General features: G+C 39.2%; 1 protein-coding gene across 1 annotated transcript in view; it reads left to right on the forward strand.

Annotated features, from left to right (window-relative positions):
* The first annotated feature begins 364 nt into the window (after window positions 1-364).
* The window catches only part of SSUH2 (ssu-2 homolog), a 36633-nt gene continuing 21322 nt past the window's right edge, over window positions 365-15675 (forward strand). Inside the window, exons 1-6 of the mRNA XM_043977549.1 lie at window positions 365-448; window positions 4156-4285; window positions 5425-5485; window positions 8842-8966; window positions 12363-12425; window positions 13422-13507. Coding sequence (XP_043833484.1) covers window positions 4166-4285; window positions 5425-5485; window positions 8842-8966; window positions 12363-12425; window positions 13422-13507 — 455 coding nt within the window. The 5' untranslated portion in view covers window positions 365-448; window positions 4156-4165. The remainder of the gene's footprint in view (window positions 449-4155; window positions 4286-5424; window positions 5486-8841; window positions 8967-12362; window positions 12426-13421; window positions 13508-15675) is intronic.

Consider the following 15675-nt stretch of genomic DNA (forward strand, 5'->3'; position numbering starts at 1 on the left):
AGTATGGTTAATGATGCCAAACAGAAAAGCCAAGAGACCACAGGGACAATGAAAAACATTCACTAGCTTTAGGATTTTCTCCTACCACTTAAAGGGGTGGGGAGGAGTTGGGACAAGGTCCCCTGTTCATGCCCTGAGAGAAGTTCAAGAGTACAAAGCATCCTTCTTCAAGGACACAGAGTAGGTACCAGAGTCAGGGTTTGAACTCAGATTCTCTGACACCAAATCCTTGCTTCTGTCCATCGAATTGGGAGCACAGGCTATGGGCACAAACCAATTTGAAAGTTATGAAACATGTTGAGGGACAAGGGGACAGTTTCCAGTAGAGATGGTGAAGCACTGGTTTCTGATTTCTCTTTCATCCAGGCCAACCACAAGGCTACCCACCTTCAGCATCTCTGAGGAAACTTAGTGATCAGAGGAACAGGCCAATATTTCTGCAACACAGGTGAGGTGCTACTTAGTCTTCTGACTTTCTGGGACTAAATATTGCCCATGGAAAACCATCACAGGAGATCTCAAATCACTTTGTTTTTGATATAAACCCAAAACTATAGTCCAGGATCCCAGGATCTTAGATCTAGAGAGGAAAGAAGCCACCTAGACCAATACCCTCATTTTATAGTTGAGGAAACAAAGGTCCAGGGCATTGAAATGTCTTACCCAAGGTCTCGTAGGTAGTAAGGGTGAGAGTGGAATCTTAGCACAGAATTCTCTGACCCGAGAGGAGTTCCAGTTCACTAAGTTGCTAGGAATGCCTTCTTCCCCACCTCCTGAAGCCTAGATTGGTCAAGTTAGCCCAGTCAGGGAGAAAATGGGCTATTGCAATACTTTGGGGTTTCCTCTACTTTTTTGTAAGGCATAGAATATTTTCACTCGTCACCCTCCCAATTACAGTTATGTGGCACTAGCCTTATGTGAGTCATCTCCCATCCTGGGATGGTGGAAAGAGAATGTTTTACTGGGAGTCAGGAAGATCTGTATTGGAATCATGTCTCAGGTACTTAGCAGTGAGCCCATGGGCAAGTCAAACCTCAGTCTGCCTCATTTTCAACATCTATAAAATGGGGATAATTATGTTTGTACTACCTACCTCATAGAGATGAGAAAAGTACATTGAAAAGCAAATTTAGGAATGTGCTACTATTATTGAGGTTGAATTTTTGAGTCTTTGCTTATATTCTTTCTTAGTGATTGGATCAGTGATTCTCAAAATGTGTTCTAGGGTGCCTGGAAGTCCTCACGATCCTTTCCAGAGTCCATAAGATGAAACCTATTTTCATAACAATACTAAAAATATTTTAATATTATAATTATCCCTGGGTAGAACCCACAAAGCTCCAAGCTACTCAATCATTTTTTTGTTTGTTTGTTTGGGTTTTTTTTTTTTTTGCCAGGCAATGAGGGTTAAGTGACTTGCCCAGGGTCACACAGCTAGTAAGTGTCAAGTGTCTGAGGCCAGATTTGAACTCAGGTTCTCCTGAATCCAGGGCCAGTGCTTTATCCACTGCGCCACCTAGCTGCCCCTACTCGATCATTTTTAAGGGTATAAAGACATCTTGAGACTCCCAAATTTGAGAACTACTGGAGTAGCTAAAGCATTATTAGGCACTTACTGCGTTCCAGGCACTGTGCTAAGTTCAGGGAATAAAAATTACAAGCAAAATGAAAGAATTCCCTGTCTTCAAGTAGCTTACATTTTCATGGGGAAAGACAATACATATAAGGGAGCTGAAAAGGGGACAGGCATATGGGAGGAAAGGCATATGGAAGGAGGACAGGGAAGGTGGAAAAGTCCAGAAAGTCAGGTGCTGAGCCTCCTAAAATGGAGGTTCTGGGGAAGATTTCCTTTCTCCTTCTTTGCCCATACAACTCCTGTGATTCAAACCCTATTCCAATTCTTGTCTCCTCTACAAAGTATTCCTTGGCTATTCTTAGCAGCGGTTTGCTTCCCCTCCCATGAATTCCTACAGTGTCAATTATTTGACTTTTCCATGTAGCATCTTGTGACATCTCCTCTTCTATCTTGTGGCATTTAACTTAGAATATATGTTGGCTTATCTCAACAAGTATGGGGAATATGGGGTGGGCAGAAGTTGTTTATTATACTGCTCTTCTGACTCACAGCTAGTACAATACTAGGCATATGGTAGGTGCTCAATCAATCTTTATTCAATACGTGAGACCCCACAAAGCCATTGGAAGCCATCGGAAAGGACTGTAGTAAGTGGGAACGAGTTCTGGGTTTGGAGTCAAAGGATATAGTAGAGTCAGAAGACTTGAGGTTCAAATCTCATTTCAGTTGCTTGCTACCATGTGATCTTAGATAATTAACTTAACCATAACCTTCCTGGGGCTTAGTTTTGTTATTGTTGTTCTTCAGTCATTTCAGTTATGTCTGACCCTACATGACCCTATTTGGGGTTTTCTTGTCAAGGCTACTGGAGTGATTTGCCATTGCCTTCTCCAGTTCATTTTACATATGAGGAAACTGAGGCAAACAGGGTTAAGTGACTTGCTCAGAATCACATAACTAGTAACTGTCTAAGGCTGGTTTTGAACTTATAAAGATGTATCTCCCCGACTCCAGGGCCAGCACTACATCCACTGGATCACAGGACTGGACAGTCCACTGGACTGTTTATTCATCTGTAAAATAAAGAGTAATGATCTAAATGGACTCTGAGGTCCTTTTCAGTGCTAGCTCTAAGATCTCTGGATCCCTGGCATTCAAACCCTACCTCTGATATGTGATGACTGTTTGGCCTTGCACAAGTCACTTTCTGGGCCTCAGTTCTTTTGTAAAATGAAGGTATCAGACTCAATGGCTTTTTAGGCCCCCCTTAGTTTTAAAACTATGATCCCTGTGCTCTTATTAAAGTAATTTACTCAGATGATTTATTTATTTATTTATTTTTGCGGGGCAATGGGGGTTAAGAGACTTGCCCAGGGTCACACAGCTAATAAGTGTCAAGTGTCTGAGGCCGGATTTGAACTCAGGCACTCCTGAATCCAGGGCCGGTGCTTAATCCACTGTGCTACCTAGCCACCCCAAAGGGGTTTGAATTAGATGATTTCTTTTTTTAAAAAGTAATTTATTATTTCTCATTGGTGGGTCCAGGGAAATATCTCTTATAATTTAAAAAAAAATAAGTTATTTTAACAAACATTTATTGGACCCCTATTGTGAGCAGAGCCCCATGCTAGGTACTGGAAAAGATACTAACTTTAAGTTAAACATAGTCCCTTGCTTTCAGGGAGCTTATTGTCTACTAGAGGGATGTGGTGCACAAATAATGCTAATAGCTGATAAGTACATTAGAAAGAAGCAGCAGGAGAGAACTGGGTTCAGGTTCTACCTTAGGTACCTAATAACTCTGTGCCACTGCACATATCACTTAACTTCTTAGTGCCCCAGATAACTCCCTAAGACTGTAAGTTGTAGAGAAATTTCTGATCTGCTTTGGTAGAGGGAATTTCTTATACCAAAGAAATTACAAGTCCATTCCCATTCTCAAGCTCGTTAGAAAGGCTCATTTATGATGTTCAAGGGACCAAAGATTGTTATTAACTGGGGGAAATGGAGAACACTTTCTGGAGGAGATAGCATTTTGATTGAGCTTTAAAGTATGGATAAAATTCAATAGACCAAGAGGGGGGTATTCAAGGGAGTTAAGACATGGAGGTGGAAATCTACAAGATGTGTTACAGTGTCAGTGAATATTCTCATTGTGGTTTCCGAAGTCTGAAACCTTGGGGTTATCTCTGACCTTTCCTTTTTCCTCACTTCTCATAGCTGGTCACTTTTCATCTGTCTGGACTATTGTAATGGTCTGCTAACAGGTCAGTGAAAGACTGTGTATTCTTGTGAGGTCCAAATGAGGTGTCATTTCTGCTTTGAGACCTTCCCTCCCAGGAGGGAAGGAATCTCTTCCTTCTAAAATTTTCCATAATACTCCTTCTGAGCCTCTGAATTTTCCTTGTATCATTATTTGTGTAACTTTCCCATTATCAGATTGCAAGTTCCCGTACCCTTTCTGACTTTCTCTCATCAGTGTCTTGCATAGTGCCTTGTTGCTGGTAAACCCTTAAGAAATCTTTGGAGGGTTGGCATTTGGTTGCCTGCTGATTCCATTGAACTATTTCTTCCTGTAGCATTCCCGTCATGACGGAAGAGATGGCCCGGAATGCCCTCTTGAGCTTTGTGAATTCCAGGTGTTGCTATGGCAACCGAGCAGCTGGGGAGCTGGTCATTCAGGATCTGAGGCAGCAGATGTTATACAGAGTAAGTAGGCTTCCTGACCAAAGATCTCTGAGGGCCTCTCCTGACCACTGCTGGGAGGAATGAGATCTGAGCACCACCAAGTTCTTGTCAACAAGAACAAATGTCCAGCATGCTTTCAGGGCCTTGGGACCACATCTGGTGGTTATGTCAGGGAGACAGTGGTGATATCCTGTAGGGAGAATGGGTATAATCTGGGAGTATTGCATGGATCAGGTTGCAATCCCTTAAGTTTTGAGGTCACTGTAGGGCCTAAGTCTGGGAGGCAGTATTGTATAATGGTTAAAAGACTTGCCTTTGAATCTTGGGTTAAGTCCTGGTTCTGACCCATACTGGATGTGTGACCAAGGAAAAATCACCAAACTTCCTAATGCCCCACAATACATTAGACTAATAGCAAAGAATCAGTTTCGAGGTGTTCCTTGTTGGTGAATATTAGGTCATAATGTGTAGGGCTATTTAAAGTTTCCTGAGATGACTATAGGGATAAAGAAATGGGAATTCAATGATAAACCAAGTCATGTTCCTCAGAACAACTATCCCCAGCTTTCCAAATGTGGTATTACATCACCTTCTCCTCTCCCCTAATAGAGTTGTTTTGGAGTCCACTCATACATAACAAGAGTTGATTGTTAAATTTTCAGTGGGAGCATTTAAATCTCAAAAATCGCAAATACTACATATTAGAGCTTGATTTACTGCTATTTTGATGACAGGCTAGACTTAAAGAAAGTGGTGGACAAAATGTCAATAACAGATTAAACTTAAATGTGTATAGTGTGCACATTTCTATTACAGAAAGCCAGTTAAATATTTACCAGCACAATACTGCCCTAAAACATACTGTATACAATGAGTTCATTTTTTGAAATTAAAATGCCTTAAGGTTAATTCAGCTTTGAGACTTGGGGAAGGGAAGCATTTCAAATGACTTGAAGTCACTGGAGGCATTCTGGGCTGTTACAAGACTGTGGTTAGGATCACTTATTGAGGAGCCATTTGGAGCACACACATATGGCTTTATGAAAGGAAACTTCCAGCTAATTCCCACAGGCAGCATCAGGTAGATATTACCTTCCTTGTGTAATGTGGTTTCCTTGTAAAGGTCATGATTATGAAAGTTGTTTTTGTTTTTTTTCTAGTATCGATTGGAGACCTTTAGTGAATCCAGGTTAAGTGAATGGACATTTCAACCTTATACCAGTAAGTAAATGTTGAGATGTCAATTAAATTATGAACAACCCCTTCCCTGCCCCACTCAAGCTCCCCCCCCCAACTCTCAGGGATGTGCTAGAGCTAGTTCATACCAACTAATGAGAGTCAAATGCTAATTTTCAGTTTGATCATTAACACATTGGAAATTGGCAAACACTAAGAATTATCTGCAGTGGATAGAGCACTGGGCTTGGAATCAGGAAGACTCATCTTTAGGAGTTCAAATCCAGCCTCAGACACTTACTAGCTCTGTGACCAGGGATAAGTCACTTTATCCTGTTTGCCTCCATTTCCTTACCTGTAAAATGAACTGGAGAAGGAAATAGCAAACCACTCCAGTATTTTTACCAAGAAAACCCTAAAATGAGGTCACAAAATGTTGAAGACAAGTGAAATGACTAAATAACAACACAAATTAGGGCTTGATTTATTTTGTTGTTTGGACTTCAGAAAATGATGGAGCAAATACTAATGCAGAATAAACTTAAAAAAAGCATTCTGGGCACATTTTTTCCCTTCTTAAGACAAGTTAGTTAAACATTAATCAGCATGTTTACCCAGTAAGAGAGCTATAGTAGAATGAATACTGGACTGGGAATTAGGAGACCTGGGTTCTTTTCTGGATTTTATTGCCTGGTGGCAAGTATTTAAAAGTCTCTCCTATTAAGTGATCATTTCTTGAGATGATCTTTAAGTTGATTTTAATTCCAATGTGGAATGTTGATTAAAAACCTATTATGTGAAAGTGCTAAGTGCTCAGACTACAAAGACAATCTCTGTCCTCAAGATGTTTACTAGTTGCTTCTCTTATTCTTGTCTATCTCTATGTTTAGAGGCAACTGTAGTATCATGATATAAGCAATGGATATGAAGTAGGGAGATACTTAGGTTGGAACCCCAACTTTAGCACTTAGTAGTTAAATGACTGGCAAAATCACTGTGAAGCTCAATTTCTTTTTCTTTTAAGATGAGGATAACAATATTTGAACTGACTTCCTCACAGGATTGTTGGGAGGAAAGTGCTTTTAATGTGTTATAGAAAACGTGAGTTATTACTATGGAGCAAGGATTACTTAGCTCTTGGAGTAACTTGGTGCAGGATTTAATGTCTTTTGCAGCCACAAAGTTCTAGGTACTGAATGTTTCCTTGAAGCTGCTCCATTGATAAACCTTGAAAAGTAAGACACAAATCTAGAGTGACAGCTAATTTCTGGCATACAGAAATCCAATGTAGCAAAATGTACATTTATAAGATACAGAAATCAGGGAGTGAGTCAATAAAGATTTTCTTCCCATTTTGTTGAGGTAGTCTATTGGAACTAAAGGTTAAATAAGTTAAACACATTTTTGAAGTTTGTCTTTAATTCCTTCCTTTTTAAAAAATTCAATTTATTTTAATGAATAAAAATCTGTTTTCTTTTCCTCCTACTTCCATTGGAAAAACAAAAGCAAAAGAAAGCCCTTGTAAAAAATACGCATAGTTGGGGCAGCTAGGTGGCGCAGTGGATAGAGCACCGGCCCTGGAGTCAGGAGGACCTGAGTTCAAATCCGGCCTCAGGCACTTAACACTTACTAGCTGTGTGACTCTGGGCAAGTCACTTAACACCAATTACCTCACCCAAAAAAAAAATACGCATAGTCAAGCAAACAATTCCCATGTTGGATATGCCCAAACAAGTGTCTTTGTATATTTAGTCCATCGACTCTCCATCATGATATAGGTAGCATTCTTCATCCTTGATCCTCTGAAATGATGGTTGATCCCCAAACTGAACAGAGTTCTTAAGTTTTCCATAGTTTGTGGTTACAATATTATTATTGTAGCATAAATCATTCTTCTGGTTTCACTCACTTCATTCTATATCACTTCATACAAGTATTCCCAGTTCCCTGAAAACTCCCTTTTCATTGGTTTTTATTCCATGATAGTGTTCTATTACATTCATGTACCATAATTCATTTAGCTATTCCCCAATGTATGAGTGCCCCCTTAGTTTCCAGTTCTTTTCCACCACAAAAAAATGCTATGAATATTTTTGCATGTATAGTACCCTTTCCTCTTTCTTTAAACCATTTGGGATATAGCTTTAATAGGGTTATTTTGGGGTCAAAGGGCATGAACAGTTTAGGAACTTTAGAGGCATAAGTCCAAATTTCTTTTCAGAATGACTAGACCAATCCACAGCTCTACCAACCCAGCATCAATGCACCTATTTCTCCCTAGGTCTTCCAATATTTGTCATTTTCCCTTTTTGTCAACTTGACCAAGCTGATGACTAAGAAGCAAAATCTCAGAGTTGCTTTAATTTACATTGTTCTAATTACTAGTGATTTGAAGCATTATTTCATGTACTTGAATTTTTTAACTTGAGAACTGCCTGTTTAGATCTATCAATAATTTGTTAATTAAGGAATGGCTTTTATTCTAATCATTGGAACCAGTCCCTTATGTAACTTGGTTATATTTCCAAATGCCAACTGAAAACTTTGCTAGAGAAACTTAGAGCAAATATTTTTTTTTCCTCAGCTAGCTATTTGGTTCCCTTCTTTAATTTGCACTCCACTATCAATCTACCATGTCTTGGTTACTCTGATATACAAAATACCTTTCCTTCCATGAGTGTCTCTTGGTCTCTGCTCATGGAAAATTCATATTCACTAATGTATGAGCTGATAATTAAAGTGTTTTTTTTCTTACTCAGAGTATTTGAATTTACACCAAAAATTCTGAAAAGCTCCCAAGACCCACAAGAATTACAGAAGCTTAGGATTTTTAGAGCTGGCAGAAACCTTAATGACCATTTAGTCTAAACTATATTCCTTGAAGTATCTTTATTAAGAAACCACCAAGGAAATAAACATGGTAGAATTTCAGGAACTGAATGGGAGGAGATTTTCACCCTTGGCACCCTTTCCCCCTCTACCTATTAGTGAATTCTGGCCACTGTTCTTCAAAGCACAACATATGTGCTTCATAGTATTGTATCTTTTATTTGTTCAATTGATTTAACTAATGCTCTATTCACAAACTCCCTGGAGAAGCAGTTAGGTTAAATCTAACCTTGCTCTAAATCTAATCTTAGCCCTCACTTTTAACTCTAAACTTAATCCCAATCCATAAACTGGGCTCTGCCTACAGTTATTTTTAAGTAATCTAGCCATAATCTTCCAGGCCCTAGTATCTTAAACTGTGGGTTGCATAAGTGAATGTGGGGCTTGTGAAAACTTTGGCAACAGTAAAAGGTTATGTATATCCATATTCTAGGGTTGTGAGTGGAAAAAATTTAAGTAGCCCAGTTCTAGGCCACAGATTGACAGAGATTTCCTTTTTTTAAAAAATTTAGATCACTCGGTAGATGGCCCCCAAAAAGGAGCATCTCCCAGGCCTTGGGACATTAAAGTGCACATCCCTCCCATGTTTCAGGAGGAGACCAAGAAGTTTCAAGTACCACACTCCTCCTTAGTCAAGGTAATGTGACAATAAGCATCAATCAGCAAGCAAACATTTATCAAGTACCTAGTATGTTTCAGATTGAGTGCTAGATTCTGGGCATACAAAGACAAAAGCAAAACAGCACCTGCTCTTTAGGAGTTTACAGTCTATGTAGGGGAGACAACATGTGCATATATGTGTATGTATAATACATATGTATATGCTATATATACATGTGTGTGCTATATATAGGTATATTACATGTATATATAATACATATATATATGCTATATATATGTATATTACATTATATAAATCTATATATGATACAAAATAGACAAAAAAATTGTATGGAAGAACTTAGGAGCTGGAGGGATCAAGTATAAGAACATTAAGCTGTAAAACCCTCGAGGGCAAGGATTTATTTATTTATTTATTTTTGCCTTTCTTTGAGTGCTTGGCTCAGTTCCTGGCACATAGCAGGCAATAAATGTTTGTTGACTGACCAACCAAATAATGGTTTCTTGTATAAAATGATTTTCCAATTTCTGAGAATTTTACCAGGTTCCCAAAATTTCTTTACTATGAGATCTTTTAAGAAGGAAGCTACATCTCTCCCCACTTCTTCTTTTCATAGTTGGGGAACTATTGATTTGGAATGAAGCATATAATATCAGACTTTTAAAATGTATTGGTTGGTTTTTATGAAGTATAGTCTTTTCTTTTAAAATTAATTTTCGTAGAGGATGGCTCTTTGGGAGGGGTGGAAGTACACTGGGAAATGTAGGTGATACAAAACAAAAGAATAGTACAATTTTACTTTAAAAATTAAGAGGTGGCCACTTATTTAGGCTGAAAAGTAATTCCTTGTGCCTAAGCATATCCCACTCTAAGGAACCTGAAAACAAACCCATTATGGAAGGTGGGTGAGGGGTCAGTATTGTCATTACAAAAATATACCTTGTTTTGCAGTTGCCCTTTTGAAAAGAAAAATCACATACTCCTGTGGCTCCTACATTCATAGATTTTTTGCAAGATGGGGAAGAAGTGAGAGGTAGGTAGGAAATAAGACTGACATGTTAGGAATAAAAGACAATTGAGTCAGCTAGGTGGTTCAGTGGATAGGGCACTGTCCCTGAAGTTGGGAGGACTTGAGTTCAAATCTCACCTCAGACACTGTGTGATCCTGCGCAAGTCACTTAACCCCAACTGCCTTAAACATCCAGGGCTATCTCCAGGCATCCTGATATATATCTTGGCACTGGATCCAAATGGCTCAGGAGGAGAGAGTAAGGTTGGTAACCTTACACAGTCTTCCCTCACTTAAATCCAATTCAGTGCAAGTCATGACATCACCCCAACGTCATTCTCTTTGAGAACGGACAAACAACAAATAAATGAAATTAAAATTCCATAATAACTAAAACTAAAACCTCTCCACAGGTATTTTAGTGGGAATAAATGGGAAAAGAGAATCAGAATTATAACTTAACTGACTCAGCCATTGGGTAACATTCGGGAAGCCTGGTATCTTCCAGAAACAGTTCTCATAGATAGTTCTCTTTCCTGCCACCATAGATCTGCCAATTTTAACCAATAGAGTTCTGATATAAACCATGCAACAGATGTCTCCATAAGGAAATTTTCCATACTTCCATCCAATATAGAATCCTCATATGGCTATGTGACCCTTTGCAAATTATTTAAATTTGGTGTTATAAGAATCTCTCTGAAACAACTGAAAAGAAGGCACTGATCTGCATCCATAGAGGGAATGTCTTCACTCTAGTCCTTGCACCAATGAAATCACAAGTCCAGCCCCTATTCTTGTACTGCACAGAATCAGAGTTAAGGAATAGAACCTAGGAATCTCATTAAGTTCAGTCTATTGTACTGCTTCTAGCATGGTCTTTTTCCAGGTGACAGTTCAGTACCATGTTTTCAGAATGAAAGACCTAAGTCACTCAGTGGTGAAAAAATAACTTCTTCCTCTTTGCCAAATATAGATTGCTTCCAGCTAACCAAAGTCTTGTGCTCCAAGAGACGTTCAGCTACATAAAAGGTTATGGAGCTACTTATGAGCTCACCTGGGAAACCAACCATTACTTTTGACAATATTTCAAAGGGAAAATGCTTCCTGTGATAGATCTCGGTAGTCTGGGAATACAGCTTCTTTCTTCCTTCATTGTTTGTATGAGGAATAATTTTGTACTGTATGGGGAAAGAATATCCAATGTTTGAAAGTCTCAAGGACCCCAATCAATGCAATGACCAACCATGGCTACAAAGGACCAGTGAAGCACTCTGTCTACCTCCTGAGAGAGGTGATGGGCTCAAAGTGCAGAATGAGACACACACACACACACACACACACACACACACACACATTTTGGACATGGCCAATGCAGAAGTTCATTTTGCTTGACCAAGTATATTTGTTACAAGGATTTGGCTTACATTTTTATTGGGGGGAGGGAGGGAAAATAGATTTTTGTTAATTGAAATAAATTTAGTTTAACTGAATAAAGGAATGTCTATTATAGTTTTAATGGTAACTGTTTCCCTATACTAAAAGAACTCTTTGAGGGTGAATGGTTGGTTTCTGTAATGTGGCTAAAATTCTAGCTATACTGTCTAAAAATCTAATGAGTGGTCATCAATAAATTAGAAGCTTTAGCAAGAATTTAGACTTTTAAGCATTTATTAGGGAACATAAGAATTTGGTGAGGAGAGAGAAAGAGGCCTATCTAACTACCTCAGGGATCCAGCATTTTTGCTCCACTCCCCACAAGGTCCTGATGAAAGCCTTGCCCCTTCTTTGTCCCACAAGGCTCCTGTCTAAACCGGAAACATCAAACATCGCTTCCTGATGCCAAGGAACTGACCTTCCAAGCCACATGGCTTGCTCTCAGATGCCTTCTCCTCATGGCGGAGCTTTCCTACAGTATCTCTCCAGCAGTGGGGCATCACTCCAATTGTCACAGGGGCCAATTATTCTGAAATGAGGACATTCTTTTCAGTCTGAGCACAGAAATGACCAAATGTATACGTATCTGTGAGTTGGGAAGTCTTCCATAAAAGTTGTTTTTTGATATCTCATAATGGCATAGAAGATATTTTTTTAAGACTTTGTCACTGGAACATGGACTCTGACAGGTCTTTCTGAGCTGGAAAGACTTAAACACATGAAGAAAAGACTAGCGAGAGATGATTTACCTTGCTAAAAATAGGGAGGCTTGCCACCAAAAAGTTGAGCACCAGGATATGAAATCTTTTTTTTTAACCTCAACAATGCATGAGGACCCTCTACTAAGGAATGGAGGTGTTGAGATTCATGTCAGTGAGGGAATAACCACATTGATGATATCAGGGATTTGGGGGAACATTGTAGCAAATCCCTCTATTGACCCACAGAAAATGTTATGCTTTCAGGATTGCCACAAATGCCAGGGGCGTGGACGGTACAAGTGCAGTGGATGCCATGGGGCTGGAATGGTAAGTTTGGGCCATCTTTGTTTGAAATCTTGCCCAATTCTTTACATGAGAGGTTGGCTTTAGTGACCTGAGATGAAACTTGGGTTGAGTCATACAAAAGACTAGTAGGATAGAGTCAGGATGTTCAGAAATTGGGTGTGGGGAATAAGGCAGTGGAAAGTGCAGTAACTGACTCTGGAGTCTGAGGACCTGATTTTGAATCTTAGCTCTATCACTTTCTAGATTTATTTTAACTTTTGGCAAATCATTGAATGTCTGTGGGTTTGCTGTTTCCTTTAAAGGGTAGAGTAGTCTAGTTGGATTATGATCCCTTACAGTTTCAACTCTCAATGATTCGTGGAAGATAACATGGTACAATAGAAAATGTAGATAGAGAAGCTGGGTTCATATCCTGCCAGTCCTGTTGTTTATAAATTATGTGTGACTTGGGGGAAATCATTTTATGTCATCAGGCTTCAATTTTCTCATTCATAAAATGAAGAGGTGAGTATAAATAGCCTTGAAGTTCTTTTATAGATAGAAAGAAGTCAGGGCAGCTAGGTAGTACAATGGATAAGGTACTGGCTCCGGATTCAGGAGGACCTGAGTTCAGATTTGGCTTCAGACACTTGACACTTACTAGCTGTGTGACCCTGGGCAAGTCACTTAATCCTCATTGCCCCACAAAAAATTAAATTATATTAAAAAGAAAGAAGTCTGATTCTATGATTGGTAAAATGAGGAAGTCAGATTTGGTGACCTCTACTTGTAGTACTAAATCAAGGATTCCTTGATTCCAACCCACAAATGCTGAGTCAGGTCTCAAAGCTGTAATTTAACCCATAGCAGACCAGAATGCAGGTAGCCATGAGCTAGGCTACGTTAGCTGTCTTAACATTATCCATCTCCCATAATATATACCTCTCCACCCCCCATTCCCATCTACCATGTTTCCTCCTGACTTTTAATCAATGACTGGGTGCTGGCCAAGTGCTGACTTGGATGGTTTGTTTCTAGATGAGATGTGCCTCCTGCAGCGGGGCTAAACGAAAGGCTAAGCAGTCCCGAAGGTGTCAGGTGTGCTCTGGGTCTGGGCGGAAGAGGTATGTAAACTGAAGCAGGCAGATCTTGGAAATGAAAATGGAGCCCCCATCTAGATTTCTGGCTGCTTGAGGGGGTTCTGTGAATGACTTGCAGATTTCTATAATGTTTTTTTAAATCACTGCTATCAAACTCAAATAGAAACACCTCTCTGCAGACCATATGCTAATTTAGAAAACCACAAATTAATATTATCTGTGTTGTTTTGTATTTTTATTTATTTTGTTAACCATTTCTCTATTACACTTTAATCTGGTTATGGCAAACATGGGGGTTTGTGCCTCTGGCTATGAATTTGACATCTTTGCTCTAAATCACCCAATTCCAGACCCGTTGGTATATCACCAGATATCTGGTCTAGTTTTTTCATGTGCTAAATTCTTTCTCCCATGACTATACTCTGTATTCTGTGAGAGCAGGGATCATGATTTATATTTTTCTGGATCATGTACAGCATCTTACAGGGTTAGGCACCTGTTAAAAAGTTTGTATACAAATGGCACCTCTTCCATAAATTTTTTTTATGATTTTTAACCCAGAAATAATCTCTCACCTTTCTGTGTTCTGAAAGTACAATGTACATATTATTGTATCTTTCATACTCTCCTTTGTATTATTTAGCAACATGCTTCATCTCCCTATTGGATCATAAACTCCTTAAATATAGGGGCAAATGTCTTTCATTTCTATATTCCTCCAATATTGGACCTTTTATCTGACAGACACTCAATAAATGTCTGGTGAATGAACAAAATGTGAAATAAAGGGAAAAAGGAGAAAAAAGAGGAAAGGATGGAGGGAAGATAGGAATTGAGTTCAAAGGAAGGTAGTGATTGAAGTAGGAAGAAAGAAAGGAATTAAGAAAGGGAAGAGAAGAGAAAGAAAGAAGGAAAAGAAGGAAAAGGCTAAAAAGAAGGAAGGAAGAAAAGGAAGGAATTAGGGTGAGGGAATTCAGATTGAGGCAGGAAAGGAAGGAGAAGATGAAAGGGAGAAAGGGAATCAATGAAAGAAGGAATGGAAGAGAAGAAAGAAATTGAGGTATGAGGAAAAGCAGAGACTGAAGGAGGAAATCGGGGAATAAAGGGGAGGAAGGAAGAGAGAGAGAGCAAAGAAATTGAAGGAGGGGAGAGAAAGAAGGAATTGAGGCAGGAGGAAAGGCAAAAGTTGAGGTAAAAAAAAGAATGGGAAGAGGTACCATGAAAATTTTTAGGGTTCTCTAGCTAAAGGTATTTTGTGATGCTACTGGTATTTTCTTATTTTGTTTATGTGAAGTGATTGTTTCTGTATCTAGTTTCTTTTTTGCCGATCATCAAATTGTAATCTCACTTATATCCCGTAGAGGCATATTTGTTTCCAAGGAAAACCAAGGGTGGTACCAGAAAGTCAATAGTGCAGGGATCACCACCTAAGGTCATGCATCTTGATCAAAACAGAGTCTGGATGTAAATCCACATCTCTTGATTGGGCTGTGAAGCCCCATGGAGATAGCATTGCGGGTAATCACAGCTGTGATTTTTACTACTTGGAGCCTGCTGAAGTTAACAAGGGTTCTGAGAGCTTTCTGAATCAGTGTTAACTGCTGCTGATTTCTGCATTATGCTGAACTCAGAATGGATGCTGCAGAGGCATTCGATGCTAGTGGCATCTGTTAGAAGTACAGATTTGAGGGTCTGGAGAGGTTATGCTAATCTTCTCCAACTCTGCCACAAAGCTATCATCATCGTGACCTAAGTATTCACGTTTCCTGGACTAATTTCATGTTTATAGGCACTGTTTATATTGGCAATGGGGACAAAGCAAGACTACAAAAAGCAGCTTTTCCATCAAGCCAGTGTATGCAAGTTGAAGTTTACAGACATAAGAACCTAGGGATTACATAATACCCTGGGGCATTATCCTCATACTCACAGATGAAGGGGCCCCCTGAACCAGGATTTGGTCTCTTTAGTTGGTACTGAAGTCTGTGATGTGTGCATGGTGGGAGGAAATGTTTGACCGTCATTACTTTGTATAACATCAGCCTCAAAAGGTTAAGATCATACACTTAAGCACCTTCAGATTTCTCAGATAGTCCACTTAAATCTACTCCCTGAATAATCTAACCACATATATCTTAAAGACATGAATAATTTTATCAACTTCCTCACTCCCTCTCTTCCTTCTTCCCTCC

The sequence above is a fragment of the Dromiciops gliroides genome, chromosome 1, assembly GCF_019393635.1.
Source record: "Dromiciops gliroides isolate mDroGli1 chromosome 1, mDroGli1.pri, whole genome shotgun sequence".
NCBI lineage: Eukaryota > Metazoa > Chordata > Mammalia > Microbiotheria > Microbiotheriidae > Dromiciops > Dromiciops gliroides.